This window comes from Drosophila sulfurigaster, chromosome 2L, assembly GCF_023558435.1.
Source record: "Drosophila sulfurigaster albostrigata strain 15112-1811.04 chromosome 2L, ASM2355843v2, whole genome shotgun sequence".
Taxonomy (NCBI): Eukaryota; Metazoa; Arthropoda; class Insecta; order Diptera; family Drosophilidae; genus Drosophila; species Drosophila sulfurigaster.
In genome coordinates, this window is record NC_084881.1 from 4,232,691 (window position 1) to 4,260,165 (window position 27,475).

At 38.6% G+C, this 27,475-nt stretch overlaps 7 protein-coding genes and 1 long non-coding RNA gene across 11 annotated transcripts; 5 read left to right on the plus strand and 3 right to left on the minus strand.

Moving 5' to 3' along the window:
• Window positions 1-279: 279 nt before the first annotated feature.
• Window positions 280-6,005, minus strand: LOC133837264 (MPN domain-containing protein CG4751). The gene is made up of 6 exons (XM_062267956.1): window positions 5,560-6,005; window positions 5,131-5,488; window positions 4,980-5,067; window positions 4,745-4,914; window positions 4,419-4,667; window positions 280-4,059 (listed from the first exon to the last, which is right to left on the minus strand). Exons 1-6 carry the CDS (start codon window positions 5,878-5,880, stop codon window positions 1,013-1,015), a joined length of 4,233 nt encoding a protein of 1,410 aa, XP_062123940.1. The 5' UTR covers window positions 5,881-6,005; the 3' UTR covers window positions 280-1,012.
• Window positions 6,006-6,665: 660 nt separating this feature from the next.
• On the plus strand, window positions 6,666-7,049 carry LOC133836909 (uncharacterized). Its single transcript, XR_009893758.1, has 2 exons — window positions 6,666-6,954; window positions 7,013-7,049. It is a non-coding gene; the product is annotated as an uncharacterized LOC133836909 (long non-coding RNA).
• Window positions 7,050-8,329: 1,280 nt separating this feature from the next.
• Window positions 8,330-11,857, plus strand: LOC133836903 (replication factor C subunit 3). Its single transcript, XM_062267502.1, has 2 exons — window positions 8,330-8,503; window positions 8,562-11,857. Exons 1-2 carry the CDS (start codon window positions 8,444-8,446, stop codon window positions 9,570-9,572), a joined length of 1,071 nt encoding a protein of 356 aa, XP_062123486.1. The 5' UTR covers window positions 8,330-8,443; the 3' UTR covers window positions 9,573-11,857.
• On the minus strand, window positions 9,576-14,815 carry LOC133836892 (nuclear pore complex protein Nup160 homolog). Its single transcript, XM_062267492.1, has 14 exons — window positions 14,613-14,815; window positions 14,428-14,530; window positions 13,877-14,374; window positions 13,656-13,825; window positions 13,170-13,588; window positions 12,437-13,118; window positions 12,268-12,376; window positions 12,043-12,204; window positions 11,748-11,978; window positions 11,563-11,681; window positions 10,875-11,492; window positions 10,298-10,810; window positions 9,837-10,234; window positions 9,576-9,772 (listed from the first exon to the last, which is right to left on the minus strand). Exons 1-14 carry the CDS (start codon window positions 14,698-14,700, stop codon window positions 9,644-9,646), a joined length of 4,239 nt encoding a protein of 1,412 aa, XP_062123476.1. The 5' UTR covers window positions 14,701-14,815; the 3' UTR covers window positions 9,576-9,643.
• Window positions 14,816-15,237: 422 nt separating this feature from the next.
• Window positions 15,238-16,227, plus strand: LOC133836213 (exosome complex component CSL4). Its single transcript, XM_062266578.1, has 2 exons — window positions 15,238-15,522; window positions 15,581-16,227. The coding sequence occupies exons 1-2, from the start codon at window positions 15,328-15,330 to the stop codon at window positions 16,037-16,039; spliced, it is 654 nt and encodes a 217-aa protein (XP_062122562.1). The 5' UTR covers window positions 15,238-15,327; the 3' UTR covers window positions 16,040-16,227.
• Window positions 16,228-16,343: 116 nt separating this feature from the next.
• On the plus strand, window positions 16,344-17,856 carry LOC133836203 (dynein axonemal assembly factor 4). Its single transcript, XM_062266566.1, has one exon. It carries the CDS (start codon window positions 16,679-16,681, stop codon window positions 17,450-17,452), a length of 774 nt encoding a protein of 257 aa, XP_062122550.1. The 5' UTR covers window positions 16,344-16,678; the 3' UTR covers window positions 17,453-17,856.
• Window positions 17,857-18,521: 665 nt separating this feature from the next.
• Window positions 18,522-24,139, minus strand: LOC133836185 (actin-binding protein WASF3). Of its 4 annotated transcripts, none has more exons than XM_062266545.1 (6): window positions 23,945-24,139; window positions 22,270-23,106; window positions 21,113-21,193; window positions 19,359-20,053; window positions 18,758-19,007; window positions 18,522-18,700 (listed from the first exon to the last, which is right to left on the minus strand). In XM_062266545.1, exons 2-6 carry the CDS (start codon window positions 23,009-23,011, stop codon window positions 18,522-18,524), a joined length of 1,947 nt encoding a protein of 648 aa, XP_062122529.1. In that variant the 5' UTR covers window positions 23,012-23,106; window positions 23,945-24,139. The 4 variants fall into 4 exon arrangements, with proteins under 4 accessions (XP_062122529.1, XP_062122511.1, XP_062122519.1 ...); XM_062266527.1 differs by lacking the exon at window positions 21,113-21,193 and adding an exon at window positions 21,854-21,970; XM_062266535.1 differs by lacking the exons at window positions 21,113-21,193; window positions 23,945-24,139 and adding exons at window positions 21,854-21,970; window positions 23,833-23,851.
• A 479-nt stretch (window positions 24,140-24,618) lies between these two features.
• On the plus strand, window positions 24,619-25,241 carry LOC133836220 (ATP synthase subunit g, mitochondrial). Its single transcript, XM_062266589.1, has 2 exons — window positions 24,619-24,769; window positions 24,854-25,241. Exons 1-2 carry the CDS (start codon window positions 24,730-24,732, stop codon window positions 25,111-25,113), a joined length of 300 nt encoding a protein of 99 aa, XP_062122573.1. The 5' UTR covers window positions 24,619-24,729; the 3' UTR covers window positions 25,114-25,241.
• The last annotated feature ends 2,234 nt before the right edge of the window (window positions 25,242-27,475 follow it).

Below are 27,475 nucleotides of genomic sequence, written 5' to 3' on the forward strand. Positions count from 1 at the left end.
CAGGGGGCTGATAATATTTTGAATAGCAGTTTGACTGGTTTAATTTAAATATTCTAGTAGATCATAACAAAATTGTTAACCGGTACTTTGATACACTTACATCTAAGCGTATTTTAATCTATTAAGTAAAGCATTGAGGGTGTGTCTTCTTGTGACAAATATAAAGAATATGTACCAGGGAAAAATTGTTTGTAAATATGAAAATCGCTGAATACGACGTTGCTCAATTAAATGCTGTTCACAAATTAAACTTACCTGTGCAAAACTACCTATATAAAGTGAATATCCCGAAATTAATTTATTTTCTATTTAGTATTGTAAACTAAGTAACTAGTTTATATATTTTATTGCGGCAAAGTCAATTTGAAATTATGTTATAGGTAATACATTTTATATATGTATGCAGTATATCTGTAAGTTTGTGTAGGTTCATGTTTGTTTGCATTTATGTATCTGAGTGTACTATATTAAAATACTTAAAGTACCTTTGTGCATTATTTAAACCTAGAATAGTTTATTGTATAAATTAAATGTTTAAGGACATCAAGCACTAAATATACCCAACTTTGGGAATGCAATACATATGTATCTGTATATCTTAATATCATTATCTTAACTTTATATGTATCTGTGTTTGTTTTTTGTTTCTGTACTTATCTACATTCTGGACATATTGCAAATATATCAAATTTATTACAAATGATACGCGATGCAGTATAGGTGCTAATTTCAACTGATTTTCAATGAATATTCCTTTAAATTAATTGCAATTAATATCTATGTAGACATACGGAACTTTCTTACTTTCTCTTGCTTTCTATACCAATCTGCATTTTACAATTTCAATTCGAATGCACAGGACTCTTAGAAAGGCGATTTAAGTCATGGGTATGAGTTTGGGAAGAGATTCACTTAACATTATATTGAGAATGGGGGGATAGATACTGCTGAGAAAATACTGCGTTCACTGGGACATTCTACACTCGTCAGTAGAAGCGCCTTGTCGCCTATTCTAATCATGTGATAAGTTCAAGACATCATCCCCAACATTATTTTTCGGTATTTTCGCTGGCGGGGGAGCAGCTAAATCAGCTACCGATGCAAACTCCATTCGTTTCTTAGGTAATGCATTGCCAAGTAGGGCACCTGGCGGTGCCAATTCCCCGTACAGACGGCTTAGATCCGGAGATGGACGTCGATGCGATGAACCGCTGCTACCGTCAGACGGCGCTGGTGACGGCGTGTTCGAGGGCACACTGGATATTGCCAAATCGACAGCACTAAAATTATATTTGCTACCTGAATTGACATTTCCAATTATGCTACCGCCTCCGCCACCGCTACTTATGGACTTGGTAGGTGTAAGTCGTTCCAATGCCGGCGACGCAGATGACTCTCTAGTTCGAGCCGACGAAGGTGTTGTCGATTTGGGCGGCTTCATCATCATAGCCGACAGAGATTCTTGCTGAATCTTAAACAGCGCCGAAGGGGACATAAACATATTATTTGCTGCTAACGTTGACTTAGACAGCGGATCTGGTATTCCATATTTTCCATGCTGCTGCTGAAAGAATGCCGCATAATCCTGCATTTTCTCCTGGGCCAGTGCATTGTAGTAAGCCGCAGAGTTTGATAAAGTAGATGGTGATGGTACGCCCGTGGCCGCTGAACTGCTGCCGGATTTTGAAGAGTTACCTGTTGCAGCAACCGCTGCAGTCGCACCTGATGGCGCTGCAAAAAGCGCATCCAAATCGGCGGCTGCCTTGTTCTGGCGATATAACAACGCTTTAATTTCTGAATCATGCTTCTCCAGTTGCAGCAGTTGATTTAGCATATCCGATTGCATGTCCTTCTGCTTTTGCTTGAGACTAACTGCGCTGGCAGCGCCACCGGCGGCAGCAGCCATGCCACTTGCGCCAGCAGCCAGCAATGCAGACAGCTCATTGTGAGCTCCACTCATATGTTTGCTTCCGGTTCCAGCCATTGCAGCGGCAAATTGATTGTTCGGATCAAACAATTTCGTGTATGTCTGTAATAATGCTGTGTAGTCGGCTTGGGCTGATTGTTGTTGCTGTTGTTGCTGCTGCTGATGCTGTTGTTGCTGTTGTTTCTTGCTAGTAGTCACAGGAGGCGGCGGTATTGATGCTGCAGCAACTGCAGCCATATGCTGCTGTAGGAACGCATTGAGGTCATTGCTCTGCTTGCTCTGCTGCTGCATGTAGGAATCATAGCCCAGCAGCTTAGACGCTTGAATTAAATTGTTGTAGTCAGCATTGAGTGCAGCAGCAGCAGCTGCCGCCGACGATGACGAAGATGTAGCCGATATTGATTTTGACGACTTGCTGCTTGTTGGATTTGTCGCTTGTTGATTGTTGCCTGTCAAATAACTTAAATCAGAGCCAAAGCCCAACGTTCCAAGTGTGGTAGCACCCAAGGCCTCTGCTTGCTGTAAGAGCAGAGCCGCATACTCAGGCGAGCGTATTAGTTCGCTCATCTTAAGCGGATCATTCTTGAGCTCGTCCAGTTCTTTCATGAGCTTTGTTTTATACGAGTTCGATGATGAGCTAGAATTCGATGATGACGATGACGCCGAGGACTTGGAAGAGCGTTCCATTTTTGACTTGCTGCCACTGTTACTGCCACTATTGTTATTATTGCTGCTGCCGCTTATGCTTCCCGTGGGAAGCGGCATGTTAAAACTATTGGAATAGGCTGCCACAGCCGCTGCCACATTGGGATCGCTAAGATTACCTAGCGCTGTCGCACTGTTAGACTGTTTTGAGCCACCCACTTTAGCCGCTGCTGCAGCCAATTGATTAAGCGATGAACTGCCATAATCCTTGCGTTGTTGTTGCTGAAAGAGAGCGGCCAGATCTGCCTGCAGAAAATTGGGCGGTAATTGGCCAGCTAGCTGTGCCAAACTAGCTGCCATCAAGTCATTGGCTGTTGGCAAGCACGCTGCAGATGGCGGCACTAACGGAACCGAGGTCAGTGCATCATATTTATTCGGTGTCAAACTTGGACTATTTCGGGCAATGTCGCTAACACTAAACTTGCCAGGACTTGGTGCTGGCGAATTTCGTGTGCGGGATGTGTGCGACGAGGCATCCGATTTAGCTGGCGATGGCGAGGCCCGCACGGGGAGCTCAAACTTTGCAGGACTGGCAGCATTCGATTGTAATTGAAGATTTGTGGGACTGTCTCGTGGTGATACTGATTGTGCTTGGACAGAACTTGTTGCAATGCTATTCACTGGCGGTATCTGTGGCACCAGTGGAACCTGTGGAGGCGGCAACTGGTTGGCAGAAGCAGTCAGCGGTATCGGTGGCACCACGGCACTTGGTGTTGTGGCTGGAGTATGGTTCGTTGGATTTGGCGTTGCCAATGGTGAGAGCATACGGACTGGATTCATATTAAGTCCCGATGGCATACAAAGTTGTTCCTGCAGCGACATTACTTTAAGCTCGCTAGCTTTTTGCTCAGCTTGCAGTGTCGTTTCATCCTCCATCTTTCGAGACACTTCTTCGACGGAATTCAATTGAATAATCTCTCCCAATGGTTCCTCTTTGAGCTTCTGCTCTTCCAGTTTAATATCATTCATCGGCTCAGATTGCGACTGTGACTGTTGCTGCGTTGCCTTTTCCATCTTAACTATCAAATCATCGTCATCATTATCAATTATCTTAATAGTCTTCGGTGGTATGAAATCATCTTCCTGTTCACAGTCTAGGACGGCACATAACCAATTCCACAATGCTTTATCACTCTGCTTCGATGGAAACTTTGGATACAGAGTGTTTTTCAATTTCTCGATGTAGGTAACATCGTTGTTGTAAATGTTACGAAACTTGACAATCTCGCCACGATACTGAGTATAATAATCGACGCACGATTGAATTTCAGTTCGCACCTCTTCTGGTATCTCTTTATCGGGCAGCACCGAATATTGCATTAACATCGGTCGTCCATATTCCATGGCCTGTTTATTTTCATTTGGCGGCACTATCCATATACACTTCACTACCGACTCCAGAGTTGGGTTCTCTTCGTAATAAGGGGCTAGAAAGACAACAAGAGATCTTTATTAATGACAGTTCAATTTTGTTTCGTTTTGAGCTTCAAATTTAAATGGAATTAAACCGGATCAGGAACCGAACCATTTAAGATGCATAAAAAACACCGAACACACTGTTTAAAACCTTTTTATGAAAATAAGTTGGATTCTACGGTTCCTTTAAAAAAAAAAATTAACATCTATTCTTAAGTTACAAAACAATATTTTGATTTTTTGTTTTAAATTCTTATCTATATGACTACGAATGAATTTAGTAGGAAATATTTTTCCAAAGAACAAATAATTGAAAGTTATATTAACAATGCAAACTAAAACCTAGGCGTCACGAGCACCTTGTACTTACAAATAATAAGTGAAACACATGGTGTATATGTTAGATCGCTAGCACCTCGCATGCGTATCTGATAGTCTAGTTGTGAATCGCAATCGCGTAATGTCGGCTCAGCTTGAAACTTGGGATGCGAGTGATACCAGCCAACAAGCAAAACTTGATCTTGTAACATCATTTTCTGTATATCCCGCTCTACTTCGCCGGCCCGTTGGCGATCGAAACGGGTGTTGCGGCATGGATACGTTTTCGTTATTGTCAAAGCTGCAAATCCAAAAATAAAACAAAACATTACAGTTTCATGCCACACACATAAGGTGCAAATTTAATTCCGGACTCACTGTGCGTGTTCATATCCCAAGTACCTCCCAAATATCCGCACACTTCGCGTACGGTCAAATGGCAATGGAAATCGGCTAGCAAAAGAGCGGAGGATGTGATTGTCAATAGAAAAGGTTGCAATTTGCCCAATGATGTGAACGGCACGGCCTCAATTAACATATTGGCATCGCTAGAAATAAAAAGTATAATTTACAGTAAACAACTCAAAAACACTAAATATAGCGAAAGACTTACTGAATAATATTTCGATTGGTCACAGTATTGTGCTGAAATACTGTACGTTTCACAATTAAATCTGGTGATTCAGTTTTGCGTTCGGCGTCTATCAGAAAAACAAAATACGTTTATTATTCTGAATAGTCTTTAATAAGATATTTTATCTTACCTAGTTCACCATCCTCTGGCGTTGACTCCTTTTGCAAAGCACACTTTCGCAAATATGTATTTTTATAGGCATCTAGCTTTTTGCCCTTGTATTTTACAGACGCCCAACCGCAGCCACTCTTTTTTTCAGGATTTATGATTCGTTTACAATGCATTGCCCAAGCACTGGGTGTTACAAATATTGTTTCAGTCTCTTGAGATTTAATTTTACCATCTGGCAAAAGATCACCCACAAACTTTTGTCCCAGGTAATCAATTGTCATTAGCGATTTGCCTGGCTGTAGAACGTTTGCAGACATTAGAGTTTGCAGAGTTACTGTGCGACCAGTGCCATTGAATCCCTCATAGTTCTCCTTCGCCTATACCCAAAAATATATACAATATTGTACGTAGATATGGCAACAAAAATTTGTACAACAGATTGGCTTACCTCGTCATCATTCTCATCGTCAGGCACATCGCTGTCTGCATCTTTTTCACACATACTATCTTCCAGTATGGAAATCTGACAGGGCGCCACTGCCTCGGCCGGAGTGGGTTCTGCGTCTGCTTCACCTTCAGCCGCATCCGACACAGACATATCGCGTTCCCCATCCACATCACTTACATCGTCATTTGTTGTTTGCGGCAGCAGTGGCGTCGAGTCGCCCTCGCCATCTGCCTCTCCGTCCGTGCTGCTACCCATTTGGTTTTCACGCGCCTCTAATTGTTCGCCATCGGGCGTTAAGCCATTTTCCACACCGTTTTCCATGCGCTTATGTCTAGTTTTTATTAGAAAATAAATCCTTTCCAAATTTTGCTATCCACGATTATGCCGCAGAACAGCCGCAGAATTTATGTATGTGGTAGCAAATAGAGGTGCAAAAATATCGATATCGCACTCTATGTACGACACACACTAAACTCTATAAATAATAATTTTAGTTTCATATTCAAATTACACCAAAATTGTTACGAATACATCGTTGGTATTATTACACTTGATTTAGTTTAATAAATAAAGAAATTAAATAAATTAAGAAATATATATTTAAATATCGATATTATTGGTGATGCATCTCTCAGTGATGCGACAGTAAAATTTTTCATCACAGAAATTATTTATAAAGAAGCTTAAATTATCGATGTTGCTGTCGATGCAACTCTAGAGCGCATATTCTGCCAAATCGTTGTTTCTATTTACTAACTCGATTAGAACTTCTTACTGTTAACAAATTGGTCAAAATGTTTTAAACATTTGTAATATTGAGCCAATACTATTGCCCTCAAGCCTGTAAATTGATTATAAAAATTTGATTGCTTAATTTATTCGATAATTTGTATATGAAAAACGAGAAATGCAGCTGATTACTCAGGACACATTGGAAAACTTCTGCATTGTTTGCTTGCAAGATTTACGCAAATAAGACGAAAAAGCGACGCATGCACCATGATTTTATAAACGATCCCCAGCTCATACGTGTTTGTACTACATTGATCGTTGGGATGCACGCCAAAGAAAGTTTTATACATTGGAAAATGCCAATGTGTCATTTCTGCCACACAAAAGTAACAATGTTTTGTCAATTTGTTGAATCTTCCATCAAATAATGTCAGTAATTGAAACATTTACTTTATTGAGTAACACGGAACTGCTTAACTTTATTGACCTCATATTTACTGGATTAAATGATGAAAAGCCCAGCTTTCCGAATTTTCAATCTAAAGACGTTTGTAAGCTTTAAGCTTTGCACAAAAAAAAAAGCGAATTTTTTAGGCGTTTCAAAAACGGTTACAACAAGTTCAACATTTTTCGAATTCAAATAAGCTGACAACAATTTTAGTAGTAAGTAATGAAATGGCATTTTATTTCAGTTTGTTGTTAATAATCAATTCATTTATAGAATGAAGACGAAAATCAATTTGAAATTGGATTGACCTTGAAAGCTAACAAAAAAGGACGATACTTCAAGTAGCCGAAGTAGCATCGATCCTTCAAATACCATAAATGGCAATAGTGATGTTGTTCGGCAATGTGGAAAGTGCAATCAAACATTTCACCGATTTTCTTCATATAAAACGCAAAAATGCAAAACTAAATAAACCGCGATATTGACTGGTATTGACAATGAGAAATCCTAATGGCGCTGATAATTCGCTTGGGGGATGTGGAAAATGCAACCGAGCATTTCGAAAATTGTCCTCGTATAAAACACACAAATGCAGATCCAAAAAAAAACAAAAAATTAGTTAGTATTGAAGGACTATTTCCCTGTAAAGTTTGCGGAAAGAATTAAAAAAACCAAAGCTCTTCTGGACACTCACATCGAACGAGTGAATTGCGAAGCAGCTAATGAGTGTCCATATTGCCAACGGAAGTTTAAATAGAAGCACCATATGAATGATCATGTAAGATCAGTCCACGAAGGAATCCGACCTTATCAATGTAGGTGTTGTGATCGATCATTTGGTCTACCAAAGACCCTACGTGTTCATTTGATGGGACACACAAACGAGCGACCATATCATTGCGATGTGTATGAGAAAACTTTTATTCAAATTACCGATTTAAAGCGGCAACAAAAGAATCACTGGTCGGATCCGCAGTTTAGAGCCGAATATGCTCACAAGACAACAGCAGTCAGACAGAGTTGAACGAACACGTGGCCCGACACAGTAACAGGGATGGTTATCAATACAGCAAGTGTGGACTTAAATTTATAAAGCTTTTTCACTTAAAAAACCACGATGATGCAGTACATCTGAAGTTGCAGTCATTTAAGTGTGACTTCAATGATTGCGGTAAAACGTTTGCTGCTCGCAAAACTCTTCGAATGCATCAGCTAACACATGCTGGTAATAATTCAACGATTTGCAATACTTGTGATAAGAAGTACAGCTCCAAATCGAGTCTCCTATGCCATTACAAACACATGCCCTTACACAAACAACAAATCATTAAACATGAGACCATAACTGATGAGTAAAAGAAGGAATTCATGTTTAAAATTAAATTAAAAAATAAAGTTTTCGACATGTTTAGATGTAACAAAGAAAAGAATAAAGATTTTAATTTATAATTTGTCTTTATAATTATAATTATAAAGAATTTTAGATTTGTACAAATAGACAATATCAGCATATGTAGGTTTTCCAGTTTTCTAATTGTTGACGTATTTCTTCGATTTGTATCGTATACGTTCTTATCGAATAGTTGCTTATTGGATTAAAAAAAGTTATCGGTATCGATTGGCAAACAACCAATTGTTTTCCCAAAAAAAAGCGCGCACTCCCAGAATAATTTAGCATTTTGAAGAAATTCCTACTAAGTTATCATGGCACTATGGGTAGACAAATACAGACCACGCGAATTATCCAAATTGGATTATCACAAAGTAAGTTTTAGTTACCGCTGAAATTCATTTAGTATAAAAAGTATTTCTGCATACATAGGATCAGGCCGAAAATTTGCGCAATCTTTGCAAGCAAAGCGATTTCCCGCATCTAATGTTCTATGGACCATCGGGAGCTGGAAAGAAGACGCGCATAATGTGCCTGCTACGCGAAATGTATGGGGTCGGAGTAGAAAGGTTGCGCAATGAGACGATGAGCTTTACAACGCCATCAAATCGTAAGATCGAAGTAATGACGGTCAGCAGCAACTATCATTTGGAAGTGAATCCATCGGATGCTGGCATGTATGATCGCACTGTAGTCATAGATCTAATCAAGCAGGTGGCGCAGACGCACCAGATCGACATCAATGGTCAGCGCGAGTTCAAGGTGATTGTAATATCGGAGGGCGATGAGCTAACTAAGGATGCACAACACGCTCTACGTCGAACCATGGAGAAGTACATCGCCACATGCCGCATTATACTATCCGTCAATTCTACATCTCGCATCATTCCGGCCATTCGATCACGTTGTTTGGGCATTAGAGTGGCTGCGCCCAGCTCCACAGAGATGACGTCCGTTTTACAAGCCACGTGCAAACGTGAAGGACTCGTGTTGCCACCTGAGTTGGCCATGCGGGTCGTTGATAAATCTGAGCGGAATCTGCGACGAGCTCTTTTAATGCTCGAAGCGTCCAAAGTGCAGCAGTATCCATTCACAGCGCAACAGGAGATCGCCGATCTAGATTGGCAAGTATATCTACGTGAAACGGCAAATCAGATTGTAAGTGAGCAAACGCCAGCGAAATTGGAAAAGATACGCGACCGTTTGTATGAGCTGCTCTCGCAAGGAGTGCCGCCGAATATAATTTTTCGCGGCCTTGTCGAGCATCTGGTCAACAATTGTGATATGTCCATCAAAGCAAAGACACTGGAACATGCCACACAATACGAGCATCGCATGCAAAACGGCGCTAAGCACATATTTCACTTGGAAGCCTTTGTGGCTCAATTTATGAATATTTACAAGAAGTTCCTGGCCGATTTGGTAATGACAGATGATTTCTAAATATATAATTACTGAATCTTTATTACTATTAAATTACTATAAAAAATGCGCTGGAGAAATGAGAAATTATTTCAACCCAAAATTTGTCGTTGCTGTCTGTTTTCTCGATCCGTTAAAATCGCTAGCTTCATTTTGTCCTCTGTAGTGCGTTTAACTGTTTCGATGTACCTAGAAACTTCTTCCTCTAGCTTAAGGTGTGCCTGCAAATAGAAAATGTTTTGAAGAGCAAAGTGGCGAATGGCAATCCTTAATCCAAAATGTTACCATTTCATATTCAAGATGTTCTTTGCCATTAATCCTTAAACCATGCAGCAACAAATCGATAGTGTTGATAGGAAATGATAGCTGTGGATTGGCTACATTGACCGAATGCTTGAAGTCGAAGTATTCACTGCCAGCTCCCAACATGCCACCAATCATCTCGCATGCCAAGTCACTAGCATCGAGCAATCGATGATGCTTCACCAGGAGATGCAACAATTCCCGACTGTTGGCCAGCTTGTAGGAGTCGTACAACCATTGTGGCACGAATGCATTCAATGTGAGTATGCGGTTAACAACAGCTTTGCGAATTAAAGTCGATTCGCTCAGTTCATTATCAATAACGAGTTTCTGCAGCAACGACCAAGCCATATCTGCTGCATTGTTGCGATGCGCCAAATCTAGAAACACATTTAAGATACGATTAGTAGCAACTAATAAAACAAAGCTGCACGCTATTCTACCTGCCAAATCATTGTTTTGCAACCAAGCCCAGGAATCCTTAGACTTATCCTCTGTGGTGCTAACACACTCGGCTGCAAGACTCTCGAATATGGGCAGCACAGAGAACTCATTGCCACGCGCGAGTTTTAGAGCTGCTGTATAGAGTCCACAGGTGGCCAAGAGATAGGAAAGTTCCTCGGCGCCAGCCATCTCGTGAGCTGACATGTCCTTGCGATGATACGAGAGTTCTTTTAGGGCCTCCGCATGCAGCAGCTCTCGACGTACATCTGCCAATTCAAGTACAATTACGTCTTGTACACATCCAGTGTCCAGCTTTGTAGCGTCTTCATTTTCCTGTTCCATCAAGACCTTGTCGTCCCCAATTGTCGGTTTTGCAATCCATCTGTATCGCTTATCAACCAAATACAGACAGTTAATGCAAACCAACAGCGCGGAGCAGCGCTTCTGCAGAGCATCGGGAGCATCACTGTCCACCTGCAAACGCATTGCCTGCTCATACATGACAGTTGCAGCTGCATAAGATTTATATAGTTGTAAATGTGTGCGTAAAATTGGAAATAAATTATTAAATCTTACCCTTCCGCATGTTGCCTTTATTGGCATGAAAAGCATAAAGGAAATTGTATACTTCATTTTGATCAATACTAAGTGAGCGTGCACGGGACTCGACGATGTTCTCAAACTCCTCCTGCAAGCAATTATAGGGCAATTGCATGAGCAATTCAAATCGCTTACTTTGGAACAACATTATGACCAGCTGACGAAGGCAGTCCTTGCGTCGCGAAGTATCAGCATTATAGACCAATGCATGATATGCTTCCTCATAGTGACCCAGCAGTAAATGATTGTTAAAAACAATCGATTGGAACATAGGCAGCTGTGGATCGTCAACGTGAAGCTTGCTCATTGCCATCTGAGCCAATTGGATGATGTAATCTGATGCCGAATGCTGTTCGAACAATTGTATCACTTTCAAATAATAGTGCACCAAAGCGACTTTATAATCCTCCTTTGTTGGCACTATACCTTGTCTGCTGAGAATGCCTTCGAGTTTCGAGTATAGCGGCGTGTTTTTCAAAACTTGCTCAAACAGAAACGGTTCCTTGAGCACATTCTCTGCCACTTGCTCAAACAGAAATATTGCCTTTTGCGGCTCACCACAATCCAATAGCGAAACAGCTCGCATAAAGCACCCTGTAAATAAAACATATTTGTAATTAGTATTTATATACACTTAGTCCTCATTTTACTGCTGTCTACATACGCGAAATAGTCTTTTCGTCACACCAGCCAGATAATAAACGAACATAGTCCTGAATGATAATGTGATGACAAGTACCAAATAGCCACTCTGGAAATACATCATTCCAAGCTTCAGGCCAGCTGAAATCCGTGTCAATTATAAACCATTACTTAATACATTATAAAAAAAAATTATGTACAACTTACAGCATTTGATTAATAAATCCAACAAGCTGTAACAGTGTCTGGCGCATTGGTAACTGTTCTATTGCTTGATTGTGATCTTTTACCAGAATCGAAAGTGCGCTAAACAATCCCTTTGATTGCAAAAATAAACACAAAAGTGTGGTCTGGCTATTTAGTCGAATTTGACTTGAATAGGGACGAATGTAACCGCTGAAGAGTTGAGCCCGAGTCAATCGCTGTATGGACACCTCACTGTATTTATAATAATAAAGAAAATATTTAGCATTACCAATATTAATTAAGTAGATCTGCTTACAAATTGGCTGGCGTGTTGAGAGAAATTGGTGTTTCAGATATCCAGACTAACGTATAATACGAGTTCAAGAAATTAATATTAGTCTTGATAGAATAGTTCTTTCGACTAGCCTGGCCACAAAGTATATACTGCAAAATCAACAGATTGCGACAAACACCGAAACTGTAAATATATTTCGAAAATAAAATTGAATTTGAAGTGTTGCTAGAAAGATGTTATACGAACCGTATCGTGGACATTTGTTTGACAGTTTCAGCTAGAATGGAAATGCCATACTCGCTGCCAAACAAAGCTCCAGTTGATTGCAAGAAACGCGTCGATCTTGATATGCCATCTACAAGCAATTAATTTACACCAATTTATCATAAAATATATTGCTATGAATTGAGCTTACTTGCAGGATCTAGATAGGCGTCCTGGTCGACAATAGCAAGCAAGTCGAGTAGCATATTTATGGCAGCGTCTAAGTTTGTGATTGACCGCAGTTTTAATAGTATTTGGTCGACGGATCCTCGCGGAATTATAACGGCATTGTAGTTATTAAGTTCCTCGTCGCCTGAAGTAATTTGGAGCAACAGACTATTGATGGCATTGTCGTCTCGTTGATACAATTTCTTATCCAATTCAATTTTAATATCCTCAGTTAGAATCTTCTCCAATTGAGTGATGACAGTCATAAGCTTTACGAAACTCGTTGCTGCTGGCAGATCGTTGTCACAATAAGATGCAACAAAGTCTACGACATTACCGGTAAGATCCTCTGGCAGCATTATATGTTCCAACATTTCACATGGACGTAATAAAGCAAATGACTGTCGACGAACAACACAAACAGCATCCATGGCACCCAAAACCGCTAGGCCAATAGGTTCGGAGAACTTGACGTGATATTGCTCACAGCAAGAGTAGAATCGATCCCAAAGTCTGGCGGCAATCTCCAAATATTCCTCGTCGCTGACAACAAAATCTTTAAGTTCGCATTGAATTTCATCTTCAACAGCTTGGCACACCTGCTCCTTAAGCATCGCTGTCGTTAGTTGCTTGATATCAAATTGCAAGTTGACACGTCGAAACATCTATAAAAAAATATGTTATTCAAGTCAATGCTACATTTAAAATAACCTCACATATAGCGCCTTGGCGATCACATTATGATCAAAGCGACCAGGATGAAATATATATGATGTGTATGCCTCGCGAGGATCCATACCCTGATCCACCGTTAGCCCATATCGGTCTGGTGGTGGCTCCAATACAGCTGTGACCAATTTGATTGTGTGGTTGACGTCTAAGAAGATCGCAGACATATTGAAATCGCCCTCAGCATTGCTCCACAATGTCCAAATGTGCGAAGATGTTGCATCAAAATCTGCTAAGTCCATTTGAGGCGCGGGTACCTTTTTTATTACAGCTAAGCTGACTGTTCTTGCATTTGACTCGCTTAAATTGGAAACAATGCTTAGGCAAATGAACTCCGCATTCTTTTCATGCGAAAGAAATACGCAAAAATTTTGCTCATCCACTTTGCGCATTAAACTATTTAGGGCTACAAAAAAAGAGCATCTTTTGAGTTAAAAAACTGACAAATTGGCCTAAATATCAAGAAAACTTACGTCCTTGAGCTCCATGGGATTCCGCACAACTAAGCGAAGCAACAGTTTGCAGTGTGGACACGGACCACAAGCGCAGCTCGTTATTTCTGTATAACACCAAGAGATACATCTCTCCCTCAATGTGACTAAATACCATCGAAACAGCTGCATCCAAATTATCACCTCGACCACTGAAAATGAATTTAATTGAAATACAAAGTAAACTGTTTCAATGGACTTACGTTAAAGCACCCTTTAAGTTGGATAGAAAACGTGGCATTAAATTGGACTCTTTCACTTCGTGCGACACTGTGCTGCCAGTGCGATAATTCATAACGTAAAGCATTAACTTGGACTGGTAGTCAACAGCAAAATAGGCTTCATTGCCAAACTCCGACAAGTCGGATGCTGCTAACTGAGGCATATTTACAGCCATACTTCCATCCAGCACATAATATGTGCTCTGATCCTTCTGGCTTAAATTGACATCGTAAAACACAGAATGCTTTTGCACATCTGCTGTGGCTCCCACTCCAGCTGATGATCCATCGTTCTGCATGGGAAATGCGATACGATGAACGCTGCTCACGGTGACCACGAGCAATGTGACATTGTTTTCCTGTTCCGAGAGCGAAACATTCAATACGGCGGCGTCAGTAAAGCGTAGACGAAGATGGTTCTTTAAGAGTGTGACATCTAGACTAACTTCGGAGAGCTCCACAATATCTTGAAATGTGCGCCTGCAATATGTTTACAGATTACACCAAATTTCTAATGTTTGCGACATACATACCAGTATATGAATCGGTTTCTATTTTGATTATTTTTTAGGTTATTATAGCAAAAGCTGCCGGATTTCCCAAAGGTCTTTATGTCCTGCAATGTACTTTGTGTTCCTAATTGTTTATGCCAAATAAAGTAAAAGTAATTTACACGGTGGTTATCTGAAGCAAGCACTGTTAGTTATGTGTGTCTTACCTGTATTTATTTCCAAATCTATCCACTCCTCTGGATTCAAGTTTTTGGGTATAACCTCCCGATAGCTCATATTAGCATTTGTATTCATTTTAAATTATTTATTTATTAGCGTTTAATTTGCAAACATCCAAAATATTACACAAATACATGGACGACTGACACCGGCACCGAAAAAAACACGCGCGTCTTATCGATAAGCGATACGTGTTGCATCAACTTGAATCGTGATTTAGTAGTATTATCGAATACTCTCAACCTCTGTTAAAGTACTGCTTACAACATTTAGAATTAATGTTAATCGTTGCTTACCGAACTTGTATATTCCTAACAAATTTCATCTGACACTCAAATAGTTTTAAAAAATGCTTTAAACAGGGTCTACCTTTTTGAAAAAGCATTAAAATACCAAGTTTTCTAAACTGATTTTTTTAAAGCATGAAAATACCAAGTTTTTTTTTAATAATTTCAGTTATAACGAGTGAATGAATAGTAAATGATCGGGTTTGTTTAATTATAGATATGCTTAAATATTTGAAAAATAATAATCAATTCATAATGTGGATGGAAAATGGAAAATTATGTCCGACATAAAAAAAAAGTCGATTTATCGATAGAGCTATCGATATTTCTCCACCTATATTTCAAACACATGGTTGTTTTGTTTTGATCGCAAATAAATATACAAAAGATTATTAACCAAATTAATTAAGTTAAAATGACGGAAACCATTAGACATGCAGTAGCCGATACAACACAAAATAATGAGGATAACATCATTATCTGTCTACCTGGCGAACGTTTGTGCCGTGTAGAAGATAATATTATTGTTGGTGATGGAACCTACGAGCAAGGAGGCTACATTTATGCTTCCAAATCTGGGATTGTCAATATTGATGAATCCACTGAAACGGTATGTTACTTGTGATCCAAAATACTGAAATTTTAACTAACATGTTGCATTTTTCTAGTGCCAAGTTGTTAGTGTTCATAAGCCGGGTTTTCATTTGACCATTCCAGCGACTGGGGACATCGTAACAGCTCGTGTTCTGGTAACAACGCCAAAGTTCGCAAAGTGTGCCATTTTTAGCGTACGAAATGTCTTGCTCGAGAGCAGCTATAGAGGATTGCTGCGGAAGGAGGACGTCCGCGAAACTGAGAAGGACCGCGTGGATATCTATAAATCGTTTAAGCCTGGCGACATCATCTTGGCACGTGTTATCAACCAAATGGAACAATCATTTACCTTAAGCACAGCGGAAGCAGAACTAGGAGTTGTAGTAGCTTATGCCAGTGATATACGGAAGAACCGTATTCCTATGGTACCAATTGGATGGGCTGAAATGCAATGTCCAAAGACTACAATCAAGGAGCCACGAAAAGTTGCCAAAGTTCTGCCCGAAAGTTCGATTAAATCAAATAGGACATGATACATTTAATTTTCTATTAGTATTCTAACACAAATTTATTATGTTAGCAAAGTTCCATTATAAAGCAATTATAGTTTAAGCACAGTCGGAGCATAAATCAAATAGTTGACGAAATCAACAAATATTAAATTATGCTGCCAACGAAAATCGCATCGCGTGCTTATGTCTGATTCTAATTCACTCTATACAATACTGTATAAGCGTGTATGTCTATTTGTTAATATGTATTTAGGTCCGAGGGTCAATGACTAAGTCTATGCCACGAAAAATGAGTGTTACAGGTGTTCTTAGCTTGCGTGAGCGATTCTTTCCCTTTAACACCAATCCCTCCCTACAAAATTTTTCATCCCCATTCCATCCGACAACGTTGAGTCCGTTGTAAAGGGATGGACAGCCAATAACTGTTTGATCGATAATAGCGCAACTCGTTTTGGCCATTACGATGCCGGTTAATATTCAAATCGCAATAAATAAAACCAATATGATATTTAAATAAAGCCGAATCGTAGTAGTTGTAGCAGACACTGTCTTTGCATTCCAAATGACACTCGAGCATTTCCCACGGAGCTGTGCTTACAATTGCTCATTCACAACACAACAAGAACGTGTGTAAGGACAACGACAACGCAACCGCTCAAAATGGTGCAAATATCACAAACAGAGGAGGATATTAAGATTTCCATTGAACTAAATAGACTCGTTACCCGAAAGCCGGACGTTGTCCTCCTGCCGCAATATTTAAAATTTAATAATCCACCAATATTCTTTGAACGACATTTGGCCCAGGAAATTGATGAGATGGCCAGTTTTTGTCGTATTTTCAAGCACGAGGCTCGTATTGTGCTAATTAAGAAGCAACCTGGCATCTGGCCAGAGATGTTTCAAAAACTAAGCAAGGAGGCTTTAATGCAAAAACGTCTAGAGATAGCCGATCTGATAGTAGAGCGCAACAAAAAACGAGATGAGATGGCTCTGGAGCGTTACGAGAACAAGCGACGCGCTGAAATTGAGAAGGAAGTGAAGCGTGAAGGCGACATGAAAGATCGCGTGAAGAAGTTTCAAGAGAGTTCTTGTCACGAAGCCTTAATGGTGGGTGTGCGCAAAGAGACTCATATGAAGCCAAATGGAGGGCATGGCAATATTAATGACAATAACAGTAATAACCGACAGCAGCCGGCATTGGCATCGGAAATGCGGCAAGCCACACCAGTGGTGCGATATCAATCACCAATCGCCATGTCAGCCGTGCGAGGTAATGGACGCATCAGCGTGTGTTTCTCCAGTGAGCACAAACGGGAGACACCGAAACGTGAGTCACAGGAAGGTATTCATATGCCATTTACTGTACATGACCCATCTAATGCCAACGCGATGGCCAAAGAAAACACTCCGATGGAGACCGTAGATGAATAATATTGAAACATTGAGTCCACCAATTTGGTTAGGGAAATGTTGTATAACTTTCGTATTAACCATTTAAATAAAATGCATTAGAGTTAAGAGCTCGAGAGAGAGAGAGAGAGATCGGAGCAATTCAATTGGAATACTTTTTATTTTAAATTAGATAAAATATACAACAATTATTATAATATGCATACACCCATTAATTGTATATTTTTAATAAGGTTTAAACAAGAAATAAAACATGGTGTTGTAGCTATTTATAGATTGATTGGTGTACGTAGCGAGTACATGTTTAGCAGAAGTGTTCAGTAGGTTTAGATTAAGATAATACATATATTATTTAGAATATTTTTTTGAATAAACTGTATATGTATGTAAGTTAAACGATATATGCTTCGTATATTGCGGTTTCATAGCTTGTTTAAAAATGCTCAAGACTTTCTTAGCTATTTATATAATGTAGATATAGTTTTATAATTTGTATTTACAATCATGCTAAGCAAATGCTTGATGTAACTGCCCATTCTATAGTTTAATATGCGTGCTTCTTTTGCATTGCTTAATTATCATTTGCGTATTCGAGTTTATTAGAGTTAAATATCGTTTTTGTTATATTTGTAATATCCAAAATTTCTCCTCCGCGTTTTAATGTACTCCATAATTCCAGCTATAGTTTTTAATTGTTGAAAACAAGAGTTAGTATTTAAACGAGAAGAGTATAAATTCCCTAACGCTGCTTAGGCTTAGCCATGCTACAAATACGACTCCCAATGCGTGTGTTATATATATATGTATGTCTGTTTCCATTAGTGATATTACATATACTAGCCATAATTACTCTTGGTATGTGAATGCATATAAATATTTACAATTCCTTTATAATTTTGATTTAAGGTTTAGAGTTTAGTGTTAAGGTATGCTCGATTATAAGAATACTCTTAAAAATTATGGTAAAAAAAAAGCTTTGGCGCTTTGAAGTAATCCAATTGCTTTCAACGCTGCATCAATTGTATCTTTGGAATTACTTTTTCTTCTTATTTTTTGCATTCTTTTCTGGCTTAACCGAAGTCATTAGGGATCAAGCAGAAGTTTCGTTTGTTTCCATCCAACCCTCACTGTCATCTTCGCTGTCCGAGTCTTCCGACTCTGATAACTCGATGGCCACACGTCTAGCCAAAATTGAGGCTACGTCGAGCATCGCCGTGTTGCGTTCAATTTCCTTTAGTTCGGATTTCTCGACCTTACGCAATATGATACCTAATTTTATGGAAATTGTCAATTAGAATTAACAAAAAATTTTTAATCATAACTTACCATCTCGAATGGCTTTCATTAAATCATTGCGTGGATCATGGAATGGTGGCTGCACCTTTTTAGCGCTGACAATGTGAGCACCACCATTTGGTTGCGGGGATAAATGCAGTTCTCCATTAGGCAGCCCCTTTGGCAAAATTTGATGTGGATGCGGCTGTAATTGCTGCATAGAGTTCATGAAGTCCTCCACTGGTGGCGGTGGTGGAGGCGGCGGTGGTGCAACATTGGGTGGTGACATTTTTGGAGAATGCTAAAACGACGTATTAAATTAGATTAAATTAGATTTAGATACAAATTCGAGAATCTACTTAAATTAAACGGAATTAAAAATCAAACTGGTTAAAGTACACAAGTCGAGGAAAAACCATATTTAAAAACTATGGTTTCCAAAATTTAAATTATTTAATTTCATTTAACATTTAAGAAATTAAAAAGATGCAGGAATATGAATTATTTTCTCACAAGGGGAATTTTTTTGAAAAGTCGTCATATCATAAGTATCAGCAGTTCGAATCAATACCACTTTGTCACGTGATTTAAAAACTGTTCTACAGACTTTACAATTTTTAAAATTTGCAGCCATGGTGACAACACAACGTACCTGATCGGGAACTGGCGGAGGTGGTGGCAAATCATTCAGCGAGTTCAATTGGTTGCTGTTCGTCATGGTCATGCTATTGAACGTGTTATTCAGTTGAGCCATAACCAAATCGTTAGCGTTCTGGGTACTGTTGCTGGGAGCCATCAGCGGAGAGCCAGCTCGCGATGTACTGTTTGTGCGGCCCAGTAGCTTGGCCGCCATGTGTCCACTAGCAGCACCATTCATAGCTGACAATGGAGACACTGCATCCGGCACTGGCGGGGGTGGTGGCAGAGCATCACGACTTGTGGACATGCTGCGTCCTCGTGTTGGGGTATTTGCATTAGATGCCGTTGGAGTACCACCGCCACTACCATTAGAAGGTGGCGCCGGTGGCGGTTGCGATGGTCGTGGTTTAGTACGTGATGGAGTACCTGGCCCATATATCGGTTCCGGCGATAAGGCACCTTGTCCACTCTGGCCATAGATTCCATGCGACTGATGGTAAAGCGTGGCATCGTACATTTGCTGCTGCTGCAGATGTATCTGTTGTGGGGCCGTCATGCCGTTTGTTCCATATGTAGCCGCATACTGATTAACGGCTGCATGTGGTGTTAGCTGCTCATAACCAGTGCCATCGATCTGTTCCGATGGGTAACTACGCCGTAGTTCAATGGAGTTTGGCCGAGGTGGTCGTGTGTCATAAATGCCCATGTCTAGAAAATACCCAAGATCAATGTTAATAAGAAACATTTTAGTACTATTAGCTTAATTTTACTCAAAACACAAAATCCCAATCAAAATTAAAACTTAACATGTATAAAAACAAAGAGTTAAAAACATACACACACAAGAAAAAAAAATAAAAATAATAATGGCAAGCAACAATTTGAATTGATCTGGATTTAAAAATTGAGAATGCAAAAATAATTACACCTGAAATGATGACTGCACAAAGTCGCGTCATGTGCGTTGTATTTTATAAATAAGATATGTAATTAATTGCATAGTAATTGTAAGGTTGGGAATTGCAAGCGCTCTTAATACTCCTAATGAGATCCCTGAAACGCCAATGTAAACTTTAGACGTATTTAGCACTTCGGAATTCGTATTTAATGAGAGCTTATGAAAGTTTGGATAGCCTTACATAAAAATGCATATTAATTTATATAGTATTTTTTTCAATGACTGACTAAGCAACCTTTTAAGAACAGTTACTTAGTGCGAATGCAATTCCCCGTCCCCATTTATGAGCTGAATTACAGTGAAAGGCGATGTCTTCTATTAACAGCTATAAAAGCCATGAATTGGCAGGTTGGATAGATTTGGGATTTGCTTATCTAAAATGAACTGTGTGTAGGATCAGAGCGAACATGGATAATGCTTAAGTTGCTTTTCTATTGGGGAAAACTACAGCGTGTGTTAAATTGGTATTTCAATTAATGCAATTGAATATAGCCAAATAATCCGAATAAGGAAGATTAGATTCAGTAATTTAATTAACTTTTGAATATAATTTTGTTGTTTACATTTATTGTTGAATATAGAAATATCAAGTAAATAATCACATTAATCAAATAGATCAGCACACTTGTAAAAACGAGATGAAATCAAAAATTCATTGAAGGAGCGCTAAGTACACATGAATTATGTATACATATTTACTTGTTAAGATTATTATTATAAAGGGGTCTAGAGTGATAGTTTTTGTTGTTGTAGTACGATAGAGAAGTAAATGAAGGAACATTTAGAGACTCAATTACTGTTGCTCTGACCTGTAATAGCGATAGCCGTTTGCTTTGCAAGATTACTGTTATTCTCCAAATGTGAGAGCATATTATAGGGCTTAACAGAATCTGGAAATGAGATGATCATGCGGTGTACGATGTTAAACTACTTCAAGTAGAGGCATGTGTATAATATGAAAGTTCACAAAACTACACTTATTTGAAAAAATAACACAAAACATAGCTGATTGGATCCAATACTCCATAAATACTCAGGATAGTAATGAAATCGAAAAACGTTTCCCGTTTAAGAAAACCCCTAATATTAGCTTCTCTTACAATATTCCACATTAAAAAAAAAAAACATATGTTTGTCTATTTAGTTGTCTACTGCATATAAGAAATGTTTGAAAATGGCGCGCTTTTGTGATTATTTGCTTGCTATGTTAATGATCTGGAAATATATAACATTAATGTTTGTTCCCAATCTCGAAGATCTCATAATTTTGCTGGATCATGAATAAAATAAGTCTTGGTTAATGACATGATCAAATAGAGATTTCTATATGCGGGAGAGAAAATGTACAAAAGAATGAATGATTTATTATCATACTGATTGCAAGCTAGCGAGCAATTTGCAAGAAAATTGAATGTATTGGTTTAGGTACATCAATTTCGATTAATATTTCGAATACAGTTTATTTGTTGTAAACTAAACTGAAAAAATGTAAGCCGCAAAGTGCGCAGTCCATGACGCATTTATCTGCAGCGCGTGCGCTGATGCCATACCTTGGACATCACCAATATTTGCCAGATGCTGTTGGATGGGTCTTCGACGCGCCAGTGTGCCCAACCCCAGTTGCAATTCACTGTCGGCGATTACGGTTTGGATTTCAACTAGTTGCGCTAAATGTGTGCATACGGTAGTACATAATTGAGGGTTAAAAAAGGTGCATACAATATGACAGCATGGATATTAGTCGGAATTTTCTCCTGCATAATCGTGAATTGGGGTAATTGAGCACAAATCTCAATATCTTCACTAACTAACTATTTCAAAATTATGCCGATTCTCTTCTTATAGAATTCTTTCATTCTAGCATCTCTAATTCAACGATTATTTATTGTTTTGGGTACACACTGACGAAACATTAGAAATTCTTTCCTAATGCAGACACATAAAAAAAACATTAACATATACTTACTGCCATATCCGCCCTCTTCGTTGGGCATGGCGTTGGGTGTCCGATAAATAACATTGTTTGGCATTAAAGTTTCGCCATGCCCCAAAGCAATTTGTCGCTGCTTTTCGCGTGTGTTATGTGGCGTGCGAACACGTTTCTTGTGCCGGTTGTTAGGACCACCGCCACCACCTCCTGCACCTTCTTGTCGGGGACGATGAATCTTTTTGCCCTTGTCGTGCATGACGCGTTCCGTATCCTTAATCATCTCCTGTCGCCACAACTCAAAGAAGTAGTTTGGATCCGTGTAGAATTTAAGTCCGTCCTTGCCATCATCCCGATACACATTGAGCTTGTCCAGTGGGGGTGGTTTGTCGCATTGCGCATACGTCTCCAGCATTGGAGCGGGCATTGTGGAGCGCGAGAAGATCTGTTGATCGAATATCTTGGCTGACTTGAATGCCTTCTTGCGCGTTATATCGGTCAGTGGCACCTCCTCAACTGTGCTGTCCAACTGGGTGACCTTGATTGCCAACCGATCAATGCGAGCCTGTAGAGAATTGGCACGATCACCAATGTTGCCCACATCGCGTGCCAATTCGCCAAAGACATCTTCTGCATGCTTCGACAGTGATGACAACTGCCTTATGATGTTTGTCAGTGTAGTGTTTGTTACCGTCTCCAACTCCACACACTGCAGCTCATCCTGCTGATAAACAGACCGTGCGACATGAACGGGCTCTATAGATCGCTTTGGCAACGGCATGTTGCTTTATTCGATGTTCGCTGCAATATGTTCGATCCGTAAAGCTCTCCCCAACTAAGCACGCTTCGTGTCGCTGGTTACCGCTATTTCATTGACTGCAAAAAAAAAAAAGGAATAAAATATTATAATATATTATAAATACACATACATAGCGCCCATGCTCGGTTTCAATGTATCAAAACCGGTTCCAATTCATTTCAAACTTCTGATGCCTCGATCGCACATTGCATTTGGAATCCATCTTAAAGTGAAATACTTTTAGCTTTTGCTTTAAGTCTGTTTCCGCTAACCAAACCAAATACATATGTATATACTCAGACTTATCTGTAAATATATTTATCTGCAAATTCTTGTATAAATAGGCACTAATACATACATATTTAGATTAATCAGAATCGCACACAGTTGAGCAAAAAAATAATAGCTACCGGCTCAAGGTGAATTGCGAAAGCCAAATCACCCTATTCGCTGGCAATTTGCTTTGGTTTTGACCACACCCACTACATATGAGCCAATCTTATGATAAGCGCGCACAATATTGATAAATCATTCATTCCCTCTCTAGCTAGAGTAAGAGGTTCGTTATTAATTCCGTTGTTTTGCATAAAAAACAGTAATAGCATAAATAATTGTTATTTTATTGCCAGCCAAAAAGGCCCCAACAAGCTTAAATATACACACAAGCACACGTATAATGTACATATGTATGTATGCGTATTTGGTTCCCGTCACCCCCCATTTTCAGGGATTATAAAAATTTCAATTGCTTTATAAATTGCACGTATTCACAAACACACACATACTAATTCGTGAGCACTCACACATTATTTTAAAAATTATTAATTTCCTTTACACATAGTGCCCAAGTTGTTAAATTAGATAGCACACAATTTCAATTGGTCACCATACCATTATCACCCCGTCACAACTCACCGTGCGCTACACACACTCTTTTCACAATCAAACAATATCAATTTAAGCCTTTTGGGCACATAACAGCGTAATTCTGGAAATTCAATAATAGAGAAAGTTATTCTCTTTGCACAAAATTATCTCTGTTTAATTTTTGCGTTTTCTTTTGTGGAAACAGATTTCCACACCTTTATTGTAGTGGTGCACAATTAGCGTGACCGCAAGTCAAATTTATAAATATACTATTTTGCTTTAAAAATATATACGAAATATACCGCTACATCGTAATTTTTATTTGTTGGTTACTCTGACATAGTGATGGCAAAATGTTGCAAAATAAGTTACCACCACCTAAGTTCTAAACAATTCAGAAACGAGCTCATAGAATTTTAAGTACTAGGGATATCTTAAAGTATGAATGTAGGAATATTATCACTGTTGTACATTGCAATAATATTGGAACTATCAAAAATATCAATTCAATTTCAAATTGTCATCTCAGCGTTGCTTTCGATACAATTTTGTGTTTGACGGCTAGAACAAAATGAACAAAGAACCGCTTTTGTAATAAAAGTTTTATATTTTAATTTAACTATTTATATTAATAATAAAAAGTAATTTACAAATATAAAATTGAAATATTTTTGGGAACCATCAATTTATCGATAACAAAATTCACACTATACATGTTCATTAGAAACAACCCTGTTTAATTGCGATATAAACGGGTAAGGTGTTCGCGTTTTCCATAAAATTTTTTGCTGGCGGCGTAACACATAATTACTTTGTTTTTAGACCATAATACCATGGCGGGCGTTGCTACAAAGGGATCCAGTTTAATCAATAGTAAGATAATAACTCGATTGCGAACTTAGCAGAATAATTGCAGTATTTCCCCTCTCTAAATTATGTAATAATCAACTTTGGCAGGGCTTCTTGTGCAAGCAAGACCACAATTGGATGTTTTCTTAAAATATGCCAAAGTCGAGTTAACACCACCAACGCCCGGCGATATTCCAGCTATTCGTCAGAGTATCGGCAACATTGTCAAAAGTGCTAAAACCGGATCCTACAAGAACCTCTCAGTGAAGGAGGCTTGGTTAAACACACTTGTCACCGCCGAGGTCATCTTTTGGTTCTACATTGGCGAGTGCATTGGCAAGCGTCACCTCGTTGGCTACAATGTATAAATTTACTGTTACGAACCTTTGGTGTCTGACCATGCTATTGGATGCACCAGCGATTACTTTGTGAACGCATTAAAATGTCAGCACTTAATATAATTAATAAATAAATTCGAAAGTGTGATCAAAAGACAGATTTCCATGCAATTGTATAACTGCGGAGAACTATGAGACATGCGCATTACTATTTTACCCATCAATGCCATTTGTACAGTTGTTAGTTAAAGAAATTTACTAATTTAAGCTAACATTTGCTGTGAATTACTGCTGGCAGATTGAAAACATCTAAGAAAGCTACACTACTCGAGTGTGCTCGACCGATACCGGCTACCCATTTCAAATAAAAGCAAAATACTGCGGTATTCTGAAAATATACCGCGAAAATACTAAACAAAATATGCCAAAGGCTATATGTTATATTTGTATGGTAATACATTCCAAATATTCCATTGATTACAAAATATACCAGATTGTCAGCTAAAGCTACTAAGACCCATAGTATGTAAGCTTTTTCCCCATTACAAAAGAATTTCTTAAAGAACTTCTACATTTTTTATCCGATCGCCACCAAATCGTCGGGAATACTATAGTTTTTAGTTGCCAGTTATTCAATTTTTGAGGATTATTGCACTGTGTACTCGTACTACATGCTTTGCACGCGAAAGCATATTGGTTCGCTCTATTCTTGGGGATGAATCTTATTTATGGTGTTCGGTCCTCACTAAATCCAATCTTGATAAACATTTATATTTGGAAATTTAGGCAATTATCGTAGACTAAGGTTTACTATAGACAATTTAATAGACAAGTAAGAAACCTACAGACGAGTAAGCTCGACTATGAGATACCCGTCACCCATTTTAAATATAAGCACATTGCGGTGTTATTCTTAAAATATACTGAAAACCCCGAAATGTTCAGAATATATACTACTATTCTCAAAATATACCACAAAGCATACCAGATTTTCAACCAAAGCACTTCTGCAGTCGGAAGCACCCGTTTCTTGCCAATTATTTCGTACAAAACTTTTACAAGTTTTATCTGACTGCAGCAAATTTTTCAGCAACTATCAAGACCATAATGACCAAAAATCTGAAATCAGAAATATATAAATCTTACCCCAATTGAGTTTTCGTAGTGAACAACATAGCTGTTTCCAATTGTATCTCGTGTCATCCCATGGACACGACTGCCGGAGAGTCCGGTTGACCACTGGATGTCATGAATCATGCGTAATTTGTTTTATGAGTGATGTACGAGAACGTTGCAATGACGTCATGTGTGTACACATGAGATGTACGGTAGACAACCGCTATGTTGTCTACTCACAATTGGATTGTCTACCAGACATTTCATGTGTACGTACATGACTTTATTGCACATTAACCTTTCTTTTTGCATTAACATACGGGACTTAGAGTCTACCAGACACATCATCTGCCAGAGGGTAATTTAAATTTCCTAAGGGTGCACTTTGCCAGTCTGGTGCCCAAAGTACGTGCATATATTATTAATATGCCAAATTAAAAGATGTTCCAAAATGTACGAATTAAATAAAACATTTATACTTTTTATTGAATTGAATTAATTATAATTATTTAATTAATTATATGTTTTAAACATATTTTTACTTATATAAGATAATTTAGACCCAGGTATGGTATTTGTAGTGCATGTCTTAAAGTGTCCTTTTGTGATAATTAAAATTGCTGAGTAGTTATGCCTCAAAGATTCCGCTGTTTAACTGGGAGTTTTTGCCGAAGGCGTTGTCCTTCCAAACTCTCACATAATTTATTATTATTATTATTATTAAGAAATTACCAGCAATTATAAAGTGCGGGTAATTTTGGTTTGTGTAAAAAATAGCTACAAAGGCCTTCTGCTTAAAATCTACTTTATAATATGAGATTACTTAAATAATATGAGATGACTTAAATAGGCATTTACATTAATACAAATGTGTGCACTTATTCTAGTTACGTAAAGTAAGGATGAACTTATATGCTGTTGTAAAGGTTTATGGATTTAAGGAATTGGATAGTTGTGGTTATATTCATAGGATCCAATATTTCTTCTAAAGTTTTTTGAAGGAATTTATGTCTTTGTTGAATGTATTTAGGGCATTCGAGGAATATGTGAGATATGGTGAGGTTAAGGTTACATTGTTGGCATATGGGTGGAGGTGTTTTATCAAATAGTTGGGCAAACGATGAATTTGTATGAGCAATCAAAATAGTTGAAAACCTTCAAATTTTTCAAAATTTTGAACTTCTGAGATATGGGCAGACTTGAAAACACTTGAGGCTACCGTTGTATAGCTTTAGTTTTCATAATTTCGAGGTGTGGGCGATCGAGTTTGAGTCAT

Bases quoted from the DNA above. Each gene is read 5' to 3' on its own strand.
- LOC133836892 (XM_062267492.1), bottom strand. From the start codon at position 14,700: ATGAATACAAATGCTAATATGAGCTATCGGGAGGTTATACCCAAAAAC. The intron at 13,826-13,876 runs GTAAGTCCATTG...ATTCATTTTCAG, and splicing joins AACTTAAAGGGTGCTTTAAC to TGGTCGAGGTGATAATTTGG. The intron at 11,979-12,042 runs GTAAGCAGATCT...TTATAAATACAG, and splicing joins CTCAACACGCCAGCCAATTT to TGAGGTGTCCATACAGCGAT.
- LOC133836213 (XM_062266578.1), top strand. From the start codon at position 15,328: ATGACGGAAACCATTAGACATGCAGTAGCCGATACAACACAAAATAAT. The intron at 15,523-15,580 runs GTATGTTACTTG...GCATTTTTCTAG, and splicing joins TTGATGAATCCACTGAAACG to TGCCAAGTTGTTAGTGTTCA.
- LOC133836903 (XM_062267502.1), top strand. From the start codon at position 8,444: ATGGCACTATGGGTAGACAAATACAGACCACGCGAATTATCCAAATTG. The intron at 8,504-8,561 runs GTAAGTTTTAGT...CTGCATACATAG, and splicing joins CCAAATTGGATTATCACAAA to GATCAGGCCGAAAATTTGCG.
- LOC133836185 (XM_062266527.1), bottom strand. From the start codon at position 23,011: ATGCCGTTGCCAAAGCGATCTATAGAGCCCGTTCATGTCGCACGGTCT. The intron at 20,054-21,853 runs GTATGGCATCAG...GGTATTTTCTAG, and splicing joins AAATATTGGTGATGTCCAAG to ACATGGGCATTTATGACACA. The intron at 19,008-19,358 runs GTACGTTGTGTT...ACGTCGTTTTAG, and splicing joins CTCCGCCAGTTCCCGATCAG to CATTCTCCAAAAATGTCACC.
- LOC133836203 (XM_062266566.1), top strand. From the start codon at position 16,679: ATGGTGCAAATATCACAAACAGAGGAGGATATTAAGATTTCCATTGAA.
- LOC133836220 (XM_062266589.1), top strand. From the start codon at position 24,730: ATGGCGGGCGTTGCTACAAAGGGATCCAGTTTAATCAATA. The intron at 24,770-24,853 runs GTAAGATAATAA...CAACTTTGGCAG, and splicing joins GGGATCCAGTTTAATCAATA to GGCTTCTTGTGCAAGCAAGA.
- LOC133837264 (XM_062267956.1), bottom strand. From the start codon at position 5,880: ATGGAAAACGGTGTGGAAAATGGCTTAACGCCCGATGGCGAACAATTA. The intron at 5,068-5,130 runs GTAAGATAAAAT...TTTTTCTGATAG, and splicing joins GCCAGAGGATGGTGAACTAG to ACGCCGAACGCAAAACTGAA. The intron at 4,668-4,744 runs GTGAGTCCGGAA...TTGGATTTGCAG, and splicing joins TTGGGATATGAACACGCACA to CTTTGACAATAACGAAAACG.